Consider the following 21,117-nt stretch of genomic DNA (forward strand, 5'->3'; position numbering starts at 1 on the left):
AAAATCTAACCAAAAACAAAGTGAAAGTAAAACTAGATATCATTAGACATACATACAGTGAATTTGCAAATAAGAAGACAATCACACACAATTTCCACTATAAATTATATCTCAAGTATTCAATTCATTCGGTATATATGCATATTTTCGATTCGATTCAGCTTCCCGAGTCGGATCGGATCGACAAATCCGGATTCAATTCGATTCAGTGCCTACGTTCTGTAACTCTCGCATCTAGAAATTTCTCGCATGAAACACGCAAATCGGAACAAAAATAATGTGAATCGACACAAAAATCATTTTCTCACATTCGTTTGTTTCTATAAACAAAATTTTCTCGCCTTGAAACATTTCTGAATGAAAATGCTTGACAGACTGGAAAAATGTGAATAAAACTGTGTCTGTAAGAAAATAATCGAGAAAATATCTCGATTGAACTGCCAAAATTTCTCACAAGCAAAAAGGATGCGAGAAAGTAAGATATTTGAAAAAAAATTTATAATCTTGCATTAAATGTGAGATGTTACTACTGAAAATGTGTTCACGTTAATTTATTTTTGTGTCCCTTAAATTTTCAAAATAAAAAAAAAGAATATTAAAGAAAAAAAATGAAAAATTTTCATGTCCTAACCGTGACTTGAACTCGGTACCTCCACTCGCCGACCGAATGCTCTTCCTTCGGACTACCGAGCCTTGGGATATTTAATGTTAAACTATGTCCATATGACCTTTTATGGCCAAAGGTAAAAATATTTTCCCTTTTTTTGACAGTTTCCAATATATTCCAATGGAATAAAAAACTTACAGGATTGCTTCTCACATCGAGATACAGACACAGGTTATTTTTCCAAATAGAGAAACGTTTGGAATTTTTGTTTCAAAATTTTTCGATGCGAGAAGTTCTCGACTGAGTTATAGAACGTAGGCACAGGTAGGTATATATAGACCTAAATCCTGATTCAATTCGGATTCAAATCGCCATACAAACGGGTGTGGTGACTTTAACATATATTCACAGACAACACTGTACACAAAAGGGTTTTGGGGGGAAAGACGTACGAAAGTTTCCAGTCTTGGTATTTTTTGTTTATGAATTATGACCAGTACCTAGCTGAAACAAAATCTTCCCTACCAAAAATAAAACAACGAAATCTTGAACTAAAAATTTCGTTAACTTTTCTTTTTTCAGTACGCAGCTTATGTACTTTTGCAAAAAGGAGTCAATGTAGTTCGCCTAAAAAATCATATGTATTTTCGTTTCTTCTTTTCTAGTAGTAAAATGTACTAGATCATCTACTCATGAGTAGAGCTGTAGCAAATCGTATGTATTCGTTACTAAAATGCGGGTATTCACTTCAGTAACGAGTAACGAAACGTTACTTTCTAAACAGTATCGTTACTCGTATGTTTCGTTACTGGGTACTGAAGTAACGAAACATACGAAACGTACGAGATACGAAACATACGACGCGATTCCAGTTTCATTACTAAATCCGATGTAAGAGATACGAAATGAAGTGATACACTCAATTTGTCGCATTTCGCATCTTGTGTCGGTATCGTAACCATAGTCAGAATGCTAACTGCAGATAATTATCTGGAGTTTACTTTTGTCTCGATTAAAACAGTAGTGCCAAGGTTCAATAATCATTGTGTTGTCGATAATTTATACAGAAATATCAAAAGAGACGTTTTTGTATTTTCTCTATTTGGCCGAAATATGTATATCCACGACGCAACCAATCTGTTTATGGCCTTGGTGTTAATGGTATTGATATTTAGCTTAAGAATGTACAAAAGTTTTTTGGTTTTTCAAAAAATTAGTTTATTTTCGGTGCAAAATTTTCAACACAAAAAAAAGCAGAGAAAACGAGGTTTGAAAATCACTCTCAATAGAAAAAATAAATGAAAAATTGTTCGACATGGTTGTATTAAAGTGTTAATATTTCGAGATCTGCGCGTTGCACTTTTGAAATAAAGGTCTCTAAAGAATTGTGATAAGATTACTGAAAGAATATAAACAAAAAATTACCCAAGTTTTGTCTAAAAATTTGGAAAAAAATCAAAAAAGTTTCCACGTTTGATTTAAAAAAAAACGAAAAAAATTCAATATAGCTACCTTTAAACTCTTATTACATGAGAATGCCGCAACTAATTTTAATGTTTATGACCTTAAAATGTAGCTTAGATTATAGAAATTGTTTTTGGTTTTTTTCAAAAAAAAAAAATTTTACACCCTTATAGCAATGTACGAAACATACTTAAAATACCAAACATACGAAACGTATCAAATACATGAAATATACGAAATGTACGAAACACACGAAAGTAACGAAACATGCGAAACACACGAAACATACGAAATATGCGAAAAATGCGAAACATACGAAAGTAACGAGTAACGATATTAGGTCTGTTTGGGTACTGCCTAAAACAGAAATATTTCAACTTTTTTCAACTTTTTTAACCCAATTCCTGTTTGGGTACTCTGAAATTGTACATTTTTTCACAAAAAAGATGGCCGCGAGAGAGAAAAAAATTTCCCCTTCTTGCGAATTTCTGCCCAAAAAATTTCATCGAACAAAAATCTGAAATCTGTCAAAAGGTAGTGCTTTCTCTGTTTTTCTTTATTTGTTCTTGTCGCACAACATAAAGAAAACAAACTACAAACATGGTGGCGTGGATTTTTTTCTTGTTTTTTTTTTTATTTATTTCGTCTTAGTGATGTAATGCTCAAAACAAATTAATATTTTATGAACAAAATAATAAAAAAAGTGTTTCAAAAATAAAACAAAGTGTTTTTAATATTATTCATTTCATTTTTTTTAAATTTGTGTTTACATTTTTTAATGAACAAAACAAAGTACAAACATGGTGATGTGGCTATGTTTTGTGTTTTTATTTTTATTTTTTCTGTTTTAATGGTTACGAAGTGCTTTATTTTATAAATGATTTATGAAAAAATGAATAAAAAAAAGTATTTGTAAAACAAAACAAAATGTTTTGATATTTTTTCTTTCTTTATTTTTTTTTTTTCAATTGGTGTTGTTGTTTACATTTTTGTTGTTGTAGAAAAAGTAGCAGAAAATTTTGTGCCAAAAGCGTTTGGGTACTTTTACACAATTTTTCTTTCTCTGAGAGAATTTCATCCCCACTCCTTAAAATTTGACAGGTTTCATATTTTTGTGCAAAAAGAACCCAAACAGACCTATTATTGATGCGGGTACTAGTATCAAAAGTAACGTATGCATGCGGGTAGTCATTTTGTCGTTACTTTTACAGCCCTACTCATGAGTAAGCTAACCATCTGCTCGGTTAATTTTTACCAAACTCAATCTCAAATATACTCAACGAGCGAGCCCATATCCAGCTCAGAGGGCTCTCAGTTCCCCGCTAGGGGCTAAAAAAAGAAAAACGGATAAGTGCCGTGATTTTTCAATCGCCCAACCAGTCAGGTTGTAGGCAAGACGGCTGAGGATTTTCCTCTTTTTGACGTTTGTTTCTGGAAAAAGTAAATGGGCACGTTCAAACACCTATCGGATAGGCTATCTGGGATACCCGTATCTGGAATATCTTTTTGAACAAAGAGGTATCCAGATAGCTTGCCCAAGCAGCTACTAAAAAAATATGTAAATATTGAGAAGAGGAAACTTTTTCTTTTGAGCAAATTACATTTTTTTTATTGTTGAAAAGTACTTGCACAATCGCTTTGACTTTATTTCTTGCAATTTTTTTTATTTTGAAGCTGAATAATAGCCCGAAAAGCAATCAAAATAAAAAAAAGCCAAATGTATATCAGCTGATCACTCGGATACCTGAGGTATACCAGAAATTCTGGGATACCTTCAGATTATTTTTTGACAGAAAATGGTTCGTTTCCTTGCTAATTTTTAACATTGTTTACAACAACAAAAAGCTATCCGATAGATTTATGTTAGCTCTTTGAACGTGCCCAATTTGAACGTGATTGGACACAAAACTGTGTAGCCACCGCCTAATGTATACTCAGGCAGACCATACAACTGTATAATCACAAAAATGTACTCCGAACTCTACGTCTAAAAAGTACTCCTATCCATAAAAAGTGGCATCCCCGTTTTCATTGTATCGATATTTTTCTTCTTGTTTAGTTTTTTTTTTTTTTTCTTCTTCTCTTCTTATGATGTTTATCGTTATCTATATTTTCTATGGCCGTTCCCGTTGTCACAGTCGCTTTTTCTGTCGGGAAAAGTTGATTTAAGTTAATAAGAAAAAAAAAATTATTACATTTTTTTTCTCTAAAAAACCCCTTGTGTCTTAAATCGCTGTATTTCTCTTCTCCCGAATACAAATCAATTAACAAATTTTAATAAAAATTTGTCACTTTACCCTTGTGAACAATTTCAAATCCTAAAAAAAAAAACAGCAACACAAAATCTTTTGCTGCACTTGCATAAATTTTGTTTTCTTTTTATTATTTTTTCTTGCTTCCTTGATCCAAAGTATAGTTCATTTTTCATGCCGCGATGGGCGTGCGGAGTATGTGAATTAAAATAAGAAAAAATAAAACAAAAAAGAGACGAAAAAAAAAAAAGTTTCTACTTTCTCAGATTGAAAAAAAAGTATTTAAAAAAAAAATATCAAAGAGTTGAATAATTATCTAAACTCAAACTGTATCCAAATTATTGTGAGCGTTTCATTTTTTGTTTCTCGTTTTTTAATTTTCTTGTGAGAAACCAATCCAACTGGGCACCAAAAAATAATAAAAAAAATGAAAGCCCATGGAAATTGAAGCAGAACCTTCTTCATCCTCCTCACCATCTTCTTCGTCATCCATCAATTCAACTGTTTTTCATTTATCATAGCCATTAGAAGACTTTCAAGTCTCATTCTGAAGCCTCCAAAAAGGTATCCATTATCCAAACGAAACACCTAAATCAGGAAAAATTCTATGAATTTCATGAAAAACAACAACAACAACAAATGCAGCGCGACACCAGAACACACTGACTTGGTAAGTTTGTACAAAACGACCACCGTTGTGTCCTCTCCTCCTCTTGGGTATTAGGTATAGACAGCTAAATTCTCGTGTTAAAAAATCTTAAAACAAAAATATTTTTGGAGTTTCTTTTTTTCAGATTTTCTTTTTTTTTTATTTGGGAAGTGTTTCTTGAAAAAGTTAAAGACAGAAATAAGTTTATCTTAAAATATTCTTTTATTTTATTCTTCTGTTGCTCTTAATAATTATATTTTTTTTTTCATTTATTTTTTTCTTCTGTTAAATGAAGTAATCGGTATCGATTTGTTATGCTCCAATTTGAAATTGTTAAAAAAAAAGAAATATGTAAATATGATTTTTATGTTTCTTTTTCCTTTTTTTGCATACAAGAATGTAGTCTTTTTACTTAGCTAAGTTCTTTGTTTTTTTTTTTTTAGAGAGTGTGTACTTAAGTTGAGTACCAATACCTAAATTTGAAAGTGTTTATAATGGTTTCTCTAAATAGTCCAGTCAATGAAATGATCAAAATTAGGTTCAAGATAAAATTTTGTGGGTACGCACTCTGTTTTTAGGTGTTTAGATTGGGTGGTCTGGTGAGAGGAGCTGTTTATGTTAAACTTGTTTTAAGAGTTATCAGGATAAATAACTAAATAGGCAATTATGTTATTTTTCCATTTTTTTTTGGTTTTATTTATTATTGCTATACAGGGTGTCCCAAAAGTCAACATCGAAATAAAAACAGGTGATAGGTAGGGTGTAACAATTATAAAAAAAAAATAGTTTTAAAAAACCGTAGCCATGTAGGTATTTTGTGAGTTATATTAGGCCTTCGAAAAAAAAACGAAAAATTGGTCACGTTTTTTTCAAAATCTTCATTTTTTGTTATGGAACCTTGAATCCCTGCTATTAATTGCTTTAAAAAATTTAGATAGGCCTAAACAATTTTAAAGAAAATATCACTTTTTTGTCCAACTAAGTACTCAACATTTTTTCATGAATTCAATTCAATGGACTGTAGTGTAAAAAAAATGTACCAAAAAAAAAAAAGAATCGTATTTCCAAAGGAAAATTGGAAATACGACTCTTTTAATTATGTTATTTGTCCTATTATATAATTTTTGTATTCTTTTAGAAATGAATTTGTATTTATCGCAGTAGTAGGTAATTGCTGATTTTTTGGTAAAGATAGCTTAACGATTAGTTTTCTTTTACTGCTTCCATTCAATCTATGGTCAAACGTAGCTTACCAACAATTACTTTTCAAGTATTCATTAAGCTACTTTTATCATTTAAAAAATCAGCACTTTTCTACTGCGAAAAATACAAATTCAGTTCTGAAAGCGTACTAAAATTAAATAATATGGAAAAATTACCTGATTAAAAAAGTCGTATTTCTTAAGAAACACATTTTTGTTTTCATTATTTATTCTTGAAACAATATTATACCGTTTTAAAATATGCCAAAATACCAAAATTTAGTTGTACATTTTTTTTTACACTACAGTCCATTGAATTAGGGTCATGAAAAATTTTGAGTTGATAGGGCAAAAAAGTGATATTTTCTTTAAAATTGGTGCAGGTCTCTTTATTTTTGTATTTATTAGCAGGGTTATTTAAGGTTCATAACAAAAAAAAAAAAAAAAAACAGAAATGAGAAAAATTAAGATTTGTTATCTCGGAACTTGAAAACCGTCACAGGGTGATCAATTCTTTTGTTTTTTTTTTCGAAAGCCTAGAACTCGCAAAATACATGAAAACAGTTTTTTTTATTATTATATTGATAACCGTCACCACATACCCGATCACCTGTTTCCATTTCGACGTTTTTTTTTTATAGACACCCTGTAAATTTATAGACATTTCGATAATAGATAATAAACGGAGAGCCTACTGTAGAATTTGTTAGAATATAAATTTAGGGAATAATGTTGACGTAAAAATACTAAAAAAAATATGCTCTAACAAAAAATATAATTTTCGATCATTTAATGCTAAAATTGCATCAAATTTAAATCAATTTTTTATAAATCTAATACAAATATCGGGTGCCGCCTTTTAAATAGGAACAAATGCTCGGAAATTCCTTAGCCTTCAACTCTATCTCTATCATATCGTTAATTTATTTGAACACCGTCGTAACTAAAAAAAAAACTGGTTTTTCAGAAAACGAGTTTTTAATTTAGTATCATCAAAGATAGATCTTGTCTAAAAACTAATAGTTGAATATTTTTTAATTAAAATAATTGTAACAGGCTAATTTTTTGTTGGTTGGCTAAAATCAGCCTGTTATAACTTTTTCTTTTCTTTGGCTTTTTTTATTCACAAAAAAACCGCATCATTAATGCAGTTTTCGGTTGAACTATATCTATTAAACTAATTGTTCTTGAAAAGAAATTTAAATGCCAAAACAAGCTTATTTGTATTAGCCCGATCATCCTAGACGAAATTTCACTATATATCAAAGTTAATTTAAGTACAAGATTTTTTGATGCAGTTAGGTTCCTTTGATGGAGTAGAATATGAAACCACAGTTTTACACCAAAATTTGATATGGCGTATCCCCGAAAATGACCTCTGAACCCTAGGAAGTTCGAAAAAGTGATTTCAGTCGAATTTAACAGAAATTTTATCAAAGTTAATGGAAGTACACGATTTTTTGATGCAGTTAGGTTCCTTTGATGGAGGAGAATATGAAATCATAGTTTTACACCGAAATTTGATATGGCGTATCCCCGAAAATGACCTCTGAACCCTAGGAAGTTCGAAAAAGTGATTTCACGATTTTTTTATGCAGTTAGGTTCCTTTGATGGAGGAGAATATAAAACCACAGTCTTACACCAAAATTTGATATGGCGTATCCCCGAAAATGACCCCTGACCCCTAGGAAGTTCGAAAAAGTGATTTCAGTCGAATTTAACAGAAATTTTATCAAAGTTAATGGAAGTACACGATTTTTTGATGCAGTTAGGTTCCTTTGATGGAGGAGAATATGAAATCATAGTTTTACACCAAAATTTGATATGGCGTATCCCCGAAAATGACCCCTGACCCCTAGGTAGTACGGGAAAAGTGATTTCACAATTTTTTGATGCAGTTGGGTTCCTTTGATGGAGGAGAATATGAAATCACAGTTTTACATCAAAATTTGATATGGCGTATCCCCGAAAATTTTTTCCTACTTTGTTTCTTTTCCTTTTTTGGAAATTCCACAGCTTTTTCTGTTGTTCTGAAATGATGAGAATATTATTTTAATTGAAAAAGAACACATTTTTTTATTTTCATCACATGGGCCGACCAGGAATCGATCCCACGTACCTCTGCATACCTAGCCAGCACCTTACCAGTAGACCATACTGGAATATTAAAGATGAGTGGAAAAAAGGGAGCTAATTGAAACCTCACATAAAAATGCAATGTTTTTTTCTAAAGCGTTACAAACATTGCATATCTGCAGGATAAAAGCTTTGCATACTTATTGGTGAAAAACATTGCATACTTGAGAGATGAAAACATTGCATACTTACAAGAACCTCTTGAAACAGGTCTTATGAAAGCCTTCGACTGAAATCACTTTTTTCGAACTTCCTAGGGTCAAAGGTCATTTTCGGGAACACGCCATATCAAATTTTGGTGTAAAACTGTGATTTCATATTCTCCTCCATCAAAGGAACCCAACTGCATCAAAAAATCGTGAAATCACCTTTTTCCGTACTACCTAGGGGTCAGGGGTCATTTTCGGGGATACGCCATATCAAATTTTGGTGTAAAACTGTGGTTTTATATTCTCCTCCATCAAAGGAACCTAACTGCATCAAAAAATCTTGTACTTAAATTAACTTTGATAAAATGTCTAGATTGATCGGGCTATATGCTGAATATAACAAAATCAAAACCAAATTTATACAACTACATACTTGAAGTGACTATAAAAATCGAATTCTCTATCATCGATCGTTGTTAGAGCTAGTATCCTAACATAAATTATTCGTGTTTAAAGGGTAAAGGGGCCCGGGTGGCAAAATGATAAAGGGGCCCACACCGCTAATTGATCCATGGAACAAAAAGAAATAATTTGGTACAATACCACAAAAATTTAATTTTTAAGATTTTTGGTGCTTCCAAACCAATTTTTTGCATGCATTTTTCCAACACATCATTCTTTTGGCTTTCTAATATTAAAAATTACATCTTAAAAATAAATAAATAGAATATGAGAGCAGGGCCGCAAGAGACATGCGTTAAACTCCTGAGGCCCCGGGGCAAAATTTTAGTGGGGGCCTTTGTTGTCTTTATTTTTTTTTTTTTTTTTAATGTATGGAGTTAATTTTTTTTATTTTTGATTAGTCTTATTCAGAATTTTTGTTTAAAAAAAACAGATAGTCGACGCAGTCTAACAGTGATTTTGAAATTGAAATAATTTTAATTTGTATTTGGAATTTATAAAACCCATTTAATTTTTACAGGGCAAAACCCGAGAACTAGTTCCGCTGGCCAACCATGCAGTACGCGAAAAACCCAATAATTTGTATTTATTTCTTAAATCCTGTTTCTTCCCTACATAAAATATAACGTAGGGCCCTGGCATACATGAGGGCCCCGGGGCACTGCACCAAGGGTAGATACAAACACCTCTGGGGCCCCAAACTTTTTCACTTTTTATAAAATTATAAATATAATATAGTCAAACATTCGATTTAGGGCCTGCACTTGTTAAACCAGCCATGAGAATGTTTTATGTTTGAAATCTTTATTTGTACTTATTTTCTACATGTTCTTTATGAATTTTTATTTTGTAACTATGGGATAGCTATGGGGCCCGGACGGCAATCGCCAACTCGATTATATGGCCCATCCGACCCTGTAGCTCAGTACTGAGTTGTTTACATTTTACACTGTAAAGAACAAAAAAGGCTTTCTTATACTTTATTGTTGAAGAGTAAAGAATGCAAAGTTAAGACACAAATTTTCTCTGTTATCAACAATAAACAAATGCGTGTTTCCTTAGCAAACGTTTTTTACTTTTAACCGTGCAAAATTTTACCAAGCTGAAAACGGTTCCAATAGAACACGGCTAATATTTTGAAATTTACTATCTTTGAATTTCAATTCCTTGTACAATTTGCTTTTATTTTTATTAAAATTTTGTGCCTAAATAATACCACTAGAAAAAAGACAATGGCAGCATTTATAACCTGTTTTCTTATAACGTTATAACGTAAAATTATCGTCTCTAAACCGACTTTACAGACAACCACAATTTGTTTCTACTTCTTGAGAACCGGTCTTTAAATGAGTAATAATATACAAATGATACAGACATCAGAATTACCGGATTACCCACATTTTATACCGTTATCTATTATTATGTCAAAAATCTTATCTCGAATTAAATTTTCTTTATGAGTTCAAGACTCTTACTTTATCAAAAATCAACAAACAAAATATTATGGGACCCCTCTGAACTTCAATAAGTATCTTGCAAGCTGACATAATATTTACACTTTTTCTTACAACATGGAAATACATATTCCAATCATACCAATCGAAAATATACATTTCAAGTAACAACTGGGACAAATTGGGTTGTAAAATATTAAAGTATAAATAACCCAGTATCTAATCAATGACATCTTGTACAAACAAACAAACATTTAATACGATAACTTTACACCAAGAACTTCTCTAAACATCTTTTTAAAAATATTGCATTTCTCTTATTTCCAGATAAATCACCTTACTATAGTGACCCTCACTGTGTAAATAAAATATACTTAAAATTAGTTTCCCATTTCTTGTCATTAATATGAATCGTATTCATAAAGAGGGAATCTATCGTTGAGATTACGCAGAAGACCGCAGCACCGTGACACTCTTGTGTCCGGTGAATGTGTGTAAGAGCCCAAGTTGCTACTGTGGATTATAAAGGAATAATCTTTAACTGAACCAGAAAGAAAATAAAAAATAAAAAAAAAGAAAATAGTAAAGGAGTTCAATAAAATAACAAACATACAAAACTCATATTAGTGATCGGCACTTGTGCGAGTTTTATTGAAACGTGCTCTATGAGAAATGTCGCAAGGCGGCTCATCAGGAAATTCAGGGGTTGACAATAGCAACACACAAGGAGAGTATCGGGAATATCATTGGGCTTATTCCGTAATGGATTCTTCAAGAGTATCGACATGTCTCATTTCGATGCTTTTGATTGTTTATGGTAGCTTTCGTAGTTTGAATATTGAACAAGAAGCTCGTGAGCGTCAGGAGAAGAAACGTAATGAGTCCATGACAAATTTACTTACTGGTGAACCCATAGAAAATGAGCCAAGTATGTTGATTTTATTTTGAAATGAAAAAAAAAATTAGTATTAAATTGTTATTTTGATTTTTTTTACAGGTAAGTTTGCAACCTTAGACACAATGCATGCTTTGTGTCTGCCACTGGGAGCATCGGTGTCATTGCTTGTGATGTTTTTCTTTTTTGACTCCATGCAGCTGTTGTTTGCCGTGTGTACAGCAAGTAAGTTGAAATTTATTATTGGAAAAATTTTTAAATTAACATAAATCTGATTCAGAACTTTTGAATGCAAGTTAGATTACAATCCAGCAAAATTTGCTTATTGAGGAGGACAGGAAATATTATTGTAGCTCAGTGAATTTAGAATTTAGTGTTTATTTTCTCATGGATTGTTACAATATCCTTTATAGGTATGGATTTTATTTCCATTGTTGGAGTAAATGGACTTTATTCTGTTATGAGAAATGTTGAGAAATTGGAAATTATTTTAAAATATTTAATTGTATCAGCTGTCCAAGCAAAACAGTTTTGTTAAGGCAACAATGCAAGAAACAAAAAAAATATTTAAATTTAGTGAGCCTAAATAACTTTGAACTCCGTGGAATCTGATTCTATTTCGGTGAATGTTCTCTTTTTTAACTTTTGGTATTTAAGGGCCATTTTTTCACTCGGAGTTGAACATAACTTGAGAATTTTTATCCTCAACTTCCGAATTCGGTTTGAACTCAAAGTTGACTTTTTCAACTTTCAATTTTAGACTCGAGAGTTGATCAACTTCCAGTTTTCTCAACTTCCCTAAAGAATACAAATATGCTATGGATATGACAGATTCAAATTTAAATTTAAATAATTGACAGTTTTTGTTTCATATTTCATAAATATCCCAGGGATATTTTTCAAACTTAAGGTTGGCCAACTTTAGATCTTCAACTGGAGAGTTGAGAAAATAATTAGTGAATTAAAAGAAATTACAACTTGCGTTTGAACTCTCGAGTTAAAGTCAACTCTCAAGTTGGCAAACTCGAGAGTTTGCTTCAAGTTCAGCAATAGTGAAAAAAATGGCCCTAAATATACAAAAATTTAAAATGTTTAATCTTGCAGAAATTACAAACAAAATATAAATTAATGTTTTGGGTTCAATAAGTTTATCAAAAATGTATCCTCTTAATTATTATAAATCCGATGTAAAAGAGAAGATTATTTTTTTTTTTTTGTAACAGTTTTTTGAAAGTCAGTTTTTCATTGAAACCAATTTCAATCAATGAAATGATAAAGTTGTATTTTTACCGACTTTCAAAAACGAGGAGGTATTCAATTCGTCTGTATTTTTTTTTTTTTTTTTTTTTTTTTTTTATGTTTGTTACCGCATAACTTTGGACTGAGTCAACCAATTTCGATAATTTTTGTATTGGAAAGCTGGTGGCTGCAGTGTAGTCCCATTTCAATTTCGTTCACTTTTAGCCATAAGAACTATTTTAAAACCCAGTTTTTGATCCATGGAAGTCGGTTTTGTTTTTTTGCTAAAAATGATTATATTTAAGAAAAGTTTTATTCAAAACCAAGTATTTTTTGCCGTAAAAATATTCTATAAGTTATTGGCTTCGTTTTGATTATAAACATTATAAAAAGAAGTTCTACATATGGTTATTTATTTCGGTGCGCTGAATCCGAAGTCTGTTTGACCCGCACAGGTTCAGATTATTGAGTAATGTGCAAAAAATCACTTATCACTTTGTGGCTTTTTGTACTTTAGTACTTCGGATTAGAACTCAGTGCATCGACATACGCAACACTAGTTGGGTCCAATCAACTCACAACTTTTTTTGTACCGGTATACAGATCGGCCGGCACAAAAAAAAGTTGTCTGTGCATTTGATCAGACCCAACAAGGGTAATGTTTTTCGATGCACTGAACCGAATCCAAGGTCCATTTGAACAGGACAGGTCCATTTACCCATTTATTGTGTTTGTCATTTTATGAAGATTTTTGTTTTTTTTTTGTTTCTATTCTATCGAAAAAGGTATCAAAAGTAGCGTATTCAATGAGTGGGTCCTTAATATTATCTTACTTTTTAATTTGACAATAATTTATTTTTGAGATTTATTAGGTACAACAACATCTTTATCTGGTACAATAAAATTTGGGTCGACACAAATAGACTTTATGTAATCGCTGGTAAAGACCCAAAAGTTAACTCCAAATTAAAAAGAAAGAAGTTTTCTTGCCAACGTGTAATTTTTGAAACCTCTTACGATAAAATAGACTTGCAAATAGATTTTTTTCGTGCTTTTCTGTTCAAAAGACAAAAAAAGTTTTGCTTAAGTATTCACTCTGTAAATAAATTTTGTTTACGAGTTTGTTTTATTATAAGAAGTCTCAAAAGTTGCGTATTGCCGAAAAGACTAAACACATATTTACTTTTTAATTTGGAAATAACTTTTGGGCCTCTACCAGCGATTATATATTATGTTCAACGTACACGTGAAATGAACTTCGAATTCATCCCATCAAAATACATAAGGGGTCTCCTGTGTTATTGTTTGCTACATTTTCTTAAATCAGAAATAAAAAAATTCAATGAGTGTAAAACATTTTTAAGTACAATCTACGATAAAAATAATAGTACCTATTTGTAGAAATAATACTTTTTTTTCAATAACTGTGACACATACGACCCTTTAATTTTGTCCTTCGTTTTATTTTTCAATATTACATTATTTTTGAAGTGTTTAACACTTCAATCGTGAGTGATACAACCTGTTACAATTTTTTCCTTGAAAAAAAAATTTTTTTTTATTGAGAAATTCTTTTTCTTCATGTTCGGCATTTAAACAAGTTTGTTTGTTTAAATTTTAAAGACACAAAAACTATTGAACCGATTTCAAAGGCATTTGTAGTTTGTGCGAATTTAGTTATAAAGTTCTTTTTCGCTTGAAATCGTCCCATCAGAATAAAAAAATTGATAATAGGGGTCATAAAAAGTGAGACAAAGAGAAAAAGTTTCAAAGGATTTATTTAGTTTAGAGTGTAATCAGATCGGAACTTTTGTAGATTAGCCCAGGGAAATTAGTAATTTAAATCGCATTTTTCGCGGGACAAAATTTTTTTCATGGAATGTGTTCGGGTGGTTGTCCTTATCATAAAAGTCAATTTGTTGGGATAATTGGAGGTTGGGAACAGCCGCCATCTTGGAAAAGAGATTGGTATCGTTTTTATTGAATAGCTCCATTGCTATTAATTTTAACAAAAAATGACAAAGGTAAGACTTATTAACAATAAAATTATCTAAGAAATGATATACAAAACAATTCCGTGAGTTGATTAAATAAAATTTTATAGTTGGTCAAAGTGCGGGTTTGTATCGCAAGGTTGGGACAAAATGACATTTTTTCATATATCTGACGAACTTTTGATTTGTTTGGATAATTCTTCAAGAATGAATTGTAGTACTTATAATAACCTATAAAATGAGCCCACAATCGTTATTGTCACCATCGTATTGTAGAAGTAATCTAACTCCGAAACTCTCCATGTACTAGTCAAAAGTAAGAAAAAAGCTGTTTTTTTGATAGTAGGCCGAGAAAATTTTGGGAGTAGAGGTATAACCAAAATATAAGTACGCAGTTTTGCAGCCATACGCGTGTTAATGTCGATTTCAAAGGTCTGATAACTCTAATTTTGTGCTTTATACGGTTTTTGGGGGGTTAAATAACGTAAGTTTTCCAGTTAATGTGAATGGGCTAAATTTATACTATTTGAAATTATAAATATACAAGCTGATGCTCTATTATTTTTCCTAAATCTGGACACCTCAATCTCGGCTATGGGGTTAATAGAACTCACGATATAAGCTTTTTTAACTAACCATATCAGGCTTTTCAATTCAAATAAACAAACAAAAATCTAAACAAAAAAAGCTTCTAAAACATAATCGTATAAACGGCTTATATATAGTTCTATTGGTCACATCCTCAAGATTGGGGTGTTCAGATTTAGGAAAAATAATAGAGCATCAGCTTGTATATTTATAATTTCAAATAGTATAAATTTAGCCCATTCACATTAACTGGAAAACTTACGTTATTTAACCCCCCAAAAACCGTATAAGGCACAAAATTAGAGTTGTCAGACCTTTGAAATCGACATTAACACGCGTATGGCTGCAAAACTGCGTACTTATATTTTGGTTATACCTCTACTCCCAAAATTTTCTCGGCCTACTATCAAAAAAACAGCTTTTTTCTTACTTTTGACTAGTACATGGAGAGTTTCGGAGTTAGATTACTTCTACAATACGATGGTGACAATAACGATTGTGGGCTCATTTTATAGGTTATTATAAGTACTACAAATCATTCTTGAAGAATTATCCAAACAAATCAAAAGTTCGTCAGATATATGAAAAAATGTCATTTTGCCCCAACCTTGCGATACAAACCCGCACTTTGACCAACTATAAAATTTTATTTAATCAACTCACGGAATTGTTTTGTATATCATTTCTTAGATAATTTTATTGTTAATAAGTCTTACCTTTGTCATTTTTTGTTAAAATGAATAACAATATAGCTATTCAATAAAAACGATACCAATCTCTTTTCCAAGATGGCGGCTGTTCCCAACCTCCAATTATGCCAACAAATTGACTTTTATGATAAGGACAACCACCCGAACACATTTCATGAAAAAAATTTTGTCCCGCGAAAAATGCGATTTCATGCCCATATTTTGACTAATTTCCCTGAGCTAGATTTGTTGATCGCAAAAAAAAATAAAATAAAAGAGAAATGTCTGCTTTTATGTATATCTTTTGTCGAGAGTCTATTTTAGTTCAGAAAATACGGATAATATTCAAGATTATCTGTTTTATAGGCGATGGAAATGATATAAAACGAGGAATGTTGCTATAAAAGAGTGCGTAGTGAGGTTTCCTTTTTCATTTTCATAGACTCAAAACGATCAATTTCTCATGTCCTGATATTGCTATGTGCAGCCAAAATGAAAGAATTGCAAACTTCATTTTAAAGACGAAAACTGGATAATGTTGTAAAGCTTTTTGTTAAATGAAAAAATATTTCGACTTCTTATTAAGCAATTCTTAAAAATATTTCTAAATTTTATAACATCTTAATTTAATTTCAATTCAGGTAGTGTATAATTCAATTTAATACTTTTTTTCTTAAAGTTATAGCAACTGTTGCTCTGGCATTTCTTCTTTTACCTATGTGTCAATACATAATTCGTCCTTGTTCGGATGGCAATCGCATATCATTCGGAATATGCGGTCGATTTACCGCAGCTGAACTTTTTAGTTTTACACTATCCGTTTCAATAGTTTGTATTTGGGTGCTCACCGGTCATTGGCTACTTATGGATGGTAAGAAAAAAAAAAACAAATATTTTATTAATTTATTGAATAAATAAATAAAATATTATAATTCATTTCTATTTAAGCAATGGGAATGGGCTTGTGTGTTGCATTTATTGCATTCGTACGACTGCCAAGTCTAAAAGTGTCAACTTTACTTCTAACTGGCCTACTCATATATGATGTCTTCTGGGTGTTTTTCTCATCGTACATTTTCAGTACGAATGTTATGGTTAAAGTAGCTACACGACCTGCTGAAAATCCTGTTGGAATTGTTGCGCGCAAATTGAATTTAGGTGGAATTGTAAAGGAACCGCCCAAACTTAATCTTCCCGGGAAATTAGTATTCCCCAGCATACATAATAGTGGTCATTTTTCAATGCTGGGACTGGGAGATATTGTGATGCCGGGACTTTTATTATGCTTTGTGTTGCGCTATGATGCGTATAAAAAATCTCAAGGAGTTACATCTGATCCAACACTGGCACCACCAAGAGGAATGGGCTCGAAACTAACGTATTTTCATTGTTCCTTATTAGGGTAAGTCAAATTAGTTAAAAAAGATTAAAAGCACATCAATTGTATTTTTTTAATTATTTTTATTTTATAGATATTTCTTAGGATTACTCACAGCTACTGTGAGCTCTGAAGTGTTTAAGGCAGCTCAACCTGCTCTATTGTACCTTGTACCATTTACTTTATTGCCCTTGCTCACAATGGCTTATTTAAAGGTAAGTTGTTGTTTTTTTTTGTACTTGTTTCAGAGTTGAAAATATTACCGTACCAAAAACTCTTCATATATTATCTTAAAGCTTTGATTTACATAACTTCTGATAGCATCTTTTCCCGAAATTAATGTAAAATTTTTTAATCTGTGGAAGTCGTATTGCATAAATTGAATGTCCAAATAACGGGGTGGTGCGTCGATGTTCATCAGCTATATATGCCCCAGCGATCTTAGCCGCTGAAATTTCAGCTTTCTGACCAGATCAATGTCGCTGTAAAGCCCATGTAGCTCGTAGTTCAATCTTCTTCCTCACTCTCAAACGTGTTTTTACATAATTTTCGTTTTGATCTGGAAAAAAAATTATGATTATAAACGTGTTAGAAGTTCATATACATATAAAGAAACCAACAAAGTGTACACAACAAACAATAAATTTACGTTACAAATAAAAAAAAACATGCAAGAAAAAGTTTTGCTGTCGAAAAAACATGCACACGCGCTAATAGGATGTTAAATCAAGAGACGTGGTTGTGCCTGTCCAAATTCTCTCACAACTTTAGCAGTTCGGCCTTTTTTAAAAGAACATACTTCACTTCCTCTAACTTTTATACCAAAAAACCTCTAAAAATTCCAACAACTAAGAATGAGTATTTTCTGAGTTTCAGGTCTTCAAAAATCACAAAAGTCATTTCATTTAGGGGGCGTAGTTAACTCCCACTATGTATTTTCTTTTTCATAATACACCAGAGAATGAGCATGCTCTACAACTCACAAAACAAATAATTATTTGAACAACAATTTTCAACTTTTTAAAATTTTCCAGAAAAATTTATATCAAATTTTATAAACTTTGTTTCCGTGAGCTCGAAAATCAAATTGTTTTTTTCTAGCAGCTCTAGTTTTTGAAATATTTAATTTTTCATATTTGAGGGAATGTTCATATTAATTTTTTTGTTTTCCTTATTTTGAGCGTTTATTAAAATTTTTCAGAAAAATTTATATTAAACTCAATGTTTTTGGGGTCAGTTATCCTATATGTAAATTAATCATTTATTTCTAGGAGCTTTATTTTTTGAAATATTTTAGTTTTCAACGTTTTGGGAGTTGTTTCATACTAGTTATGCTTATTTTAACTGTTCGTTCACATTTTCCAGAAAAATTTGTATCGAACATTTGGGTTCACTAAGCCTAAAAATCACATTGGTTCCTTTCTAGGAGCTCTAGCTTTTAATGTCGTTTTCTATTTGCTTTTGAGATTTTTGTGTAAAAATCTCAGATTTTCCACTGCAAATAAAATATGAAATCTAGTTTTGTAATTGTGTACGAAATCTGGGCGTATAAAAAAAAAAACCTTTTTAAAATAAAACAACAACAAATGTTCAGACAAATGTCAAACAGAGGAGTGTGTGTGAAAGTGCGTGTGCTTGTATGCGTGAATCTTGATAAAAATCCAGATTCAGAATTATGAATCTCAGATTAATTTTTTTTAATCTCAAGCCGTAAATAGATCATTAAATCTGATATTTTTCCACTTTTTCCCCTCTTCACCCCCCCTTTCAGCTGTCAGATTCACAAATCTCATTCTGAATCTCGTCAATAGAAAACGACATAAGATATTTTCATTTTTCACATTTTGGGGGTAGTTTCTACCACTTTTTTTACGTTTTTCTTATTACAAGCGTTTTTAAAGTTTTGGTCGAAAATTGTATTTCGAATGTTATGTATTTCTGTTCAGTAGCATGGCCCAATTTTTTGGATTTCGCATTTTCGTTGTTCCCCACTAAAAATCTTGTTATTTATGTATTTTGTATTAAATACGTAAGATTTCAGCTTTTTCGCTCAAGTGAATCAGAGTGCTCAACAAGCTCAAAGTTTTTGCTTGAATGCTGTTATAGGCAGGTGCCCATACTTAAAAAATTAACTTATTTAAATTTTTCTGGTGAAGTTAGTTGGGATTTAGTATAATTTTGCACGATATGCCTTTCGTTTTTATAAAAACCGTTAGTTACTTGATATTTTTCACACATTCATTTAGTTTATTTAAATTCGTCTGTAAATTTATTTTTTGCCCAAAATAAAAAAAAAAGAATTAATGAATATAAAATGAGTAAAGAAAGATGAAATTTGTTTACTGGGTTATCGGGAACTTGTGGACTAATCGTTTTTTAGCGAAATTCCAACTCCAAGTCATGTCCAATTACGATACCATCAGATAAAAGGTGTTACGAAATCTGATACTTCAAAGCTGATGAGCGCCCTCTTCCCACGACTTAAGAGGGTTTAAACTTTCAACATAGTTGGTATTGTTGTGTCTAACAAAATAATAGGTGGGGAACTAATGATTTATATGGTTTATTTTTTTTGCCTTGTAACGTGGGCCACATTACTGTTCAGTAAGTAAAATAAAAATACAAAAAAAAAAATTGTATGAATGCCTTTTCATGTATGAATATTTTAAAAACTAGAGGTATATATTTTAGTGTCCGCGCCAAAAATTACAGTGGGACTCGAAAAATAACTCTAAGTGTACCCCACCCTGCAATTCAATTTTATGCAAATATTAACGACTAGTAAACATTCAAAACAATCTGTTACAAAAAAAACTGCACTTTACACTTACTAGACTAAGAAAATTTATATACTAAAGAGAGAAAAACTTCCATTCATATTCTAGTTTGTATTTCGAAACAACTTCAGTCCGCCTTTTTATAATTTTTTTTTACGACTAAATACAATCGTAATCTTATATATATTTCAGGGTGACTTACGGCGGATGTGGAGTGAACCATTTATAACGCATCAACCATCAAAACAACTGGAAGTCTGAGTGTTTTTTTTTAATTTATTTAAAACAGAAAAAAATAAAAATATTCTTAATATATAATTTTGTTCTTAAGTGGTTCGATAATAGATTTTTTATAAAAAAAACAAAAAAATATAACTGTAATATGTATCGACAATGATTTTATTGTTGTAACTATAATTACTAACTAAAAGTAAAGTAATTGCTATTTTGTATGATTAAAACCAGAAAGAAACAAATACTATTTATAAGAGATTTTTTTTTCATTATACATATTTTTTCTCATTTCTTTTTTTTTTTTTGAAATTTATAAGAAATAACTTTAAAAATCGTGTTAAGTTTTTTTTTTTTTTAATTTTATAAAATAAACCTAAATAATAATTTTATTCGATTCAAATTTATTTCGAACCCTCCTGCCAATGATCAAAAAACTCAAAATAACTCGATAGAAATGAGAAACCTTACATTAGATCGTTAAACTTCTGTCCATCTGTGTATATAGATAATATCATTTTAACTTGTAAAAATAAAAACATAATTTAAAAATAATAAACACAAAAAAAAAATGAAAAGATAAGAGAAATTTAATAAGTGTTGAAATTATTAAAACAAAAACAAAAATATGAGAAAATGCATAAAGAAGTTGAACATAAGATTTAAACCAAAATTTTATTTTTATCCTAATCAATTGATATGCCTTCATTTAGTTACTTTTTAAAAAGAGAAACTTTTTGTTGTTGAAGTAAATTATTCATTTATTTTATATTTTGGAGCTTTTATACCTACCAGTGAATATTTCGTGAATCGTTGACTATTGCAACTTTGAAATAATCATTGATCTTAAAATCCCATCTGAAGTTTTTTTGTTTAACTAAATTCTTGGTTATGGTCGTTATTCACACGTCTCATTCGTTAATTTAGTTTTCTGATGAAGAAAATGCAGA

At 30.8% G+C, this 21,117-nt stretch overlaps 1 protein-coding gene across 1 annotated transcript; it reads left to right on the forward strand.

The window, feature by feature from the left end:
- The first annotated feature begins 4,194 nt into the window (after nucleotides 1-4,194).
- Nucleotides 4,195-20,441, forward strand: LOC129913645 (signal peptide peptidase-like 3). The gene is made up of 7 exons (XM_055992417.1): nucleotides 4,195-4,993; nucleotides 10,704-11,304; nucleotides 11,374-11,496; nucleotides 16,461-16,652; nucleotides 16,730-17,183; nucleotides 17,254-17,374; nucleotides 20,129-20,441. Exons 2-7 carry the CDS (start codon nucleotides 11,049-11,051, stop codon nucleotides 20,195-20,197), a joined length of 1,215 nt encoding a protein of 404 aa, XP_055848392.1. The 5' UTR covers nucleotides 4,195-4,993; nucleotides 10,704-11,048; the 3' UTR covers nucleotides 20,198-20,441.
- Nucleotides 20,442-21,117: the final 676 nt, after the last annotated feature.

The sequence above is a fragment of the Episyrphus balteatus genome, chromosome 3, assembly GCF_945859705.1.
Source record: "Episyrphus balteatus chromosome 3, idEpiBalt1.1, whole genome shotgun sequence".
Lineage (NCBI taxonomy): Eukaryota > Metazoa > Arthropoda > Insecta > Diptera > Syrphidae > Episyrphus > Episyrphus balteatus.

What these genes read in the sequence shown, in the direction of transcription:
- LOC129913645 (XM_055992417.1), top strand. Translation starts at nt 11,049, where the DNA reads ATGTCGCAAGGCGGCTCATCAGGAAATTCAGGGGTTGACAATAGCAAC. An exon ending in ACCCATAGAAAATGAGCCAA is followed by an intron (nt 11,305 to 11,373) that starts GTATGTTGATTT and finishes TTTTTTTTACAG; the next exon opens with GTAAGTTTGCAACCTTAGAC. An exon ending in TTTCATTGTTCCTTATTAGG is followed by an intron (nt 17,184 to 17,253) that starts GTAAGTCAAATT and finishes TTTATTTTATAG; the next exon opens with ATATTTCTTAGGATTACTCA.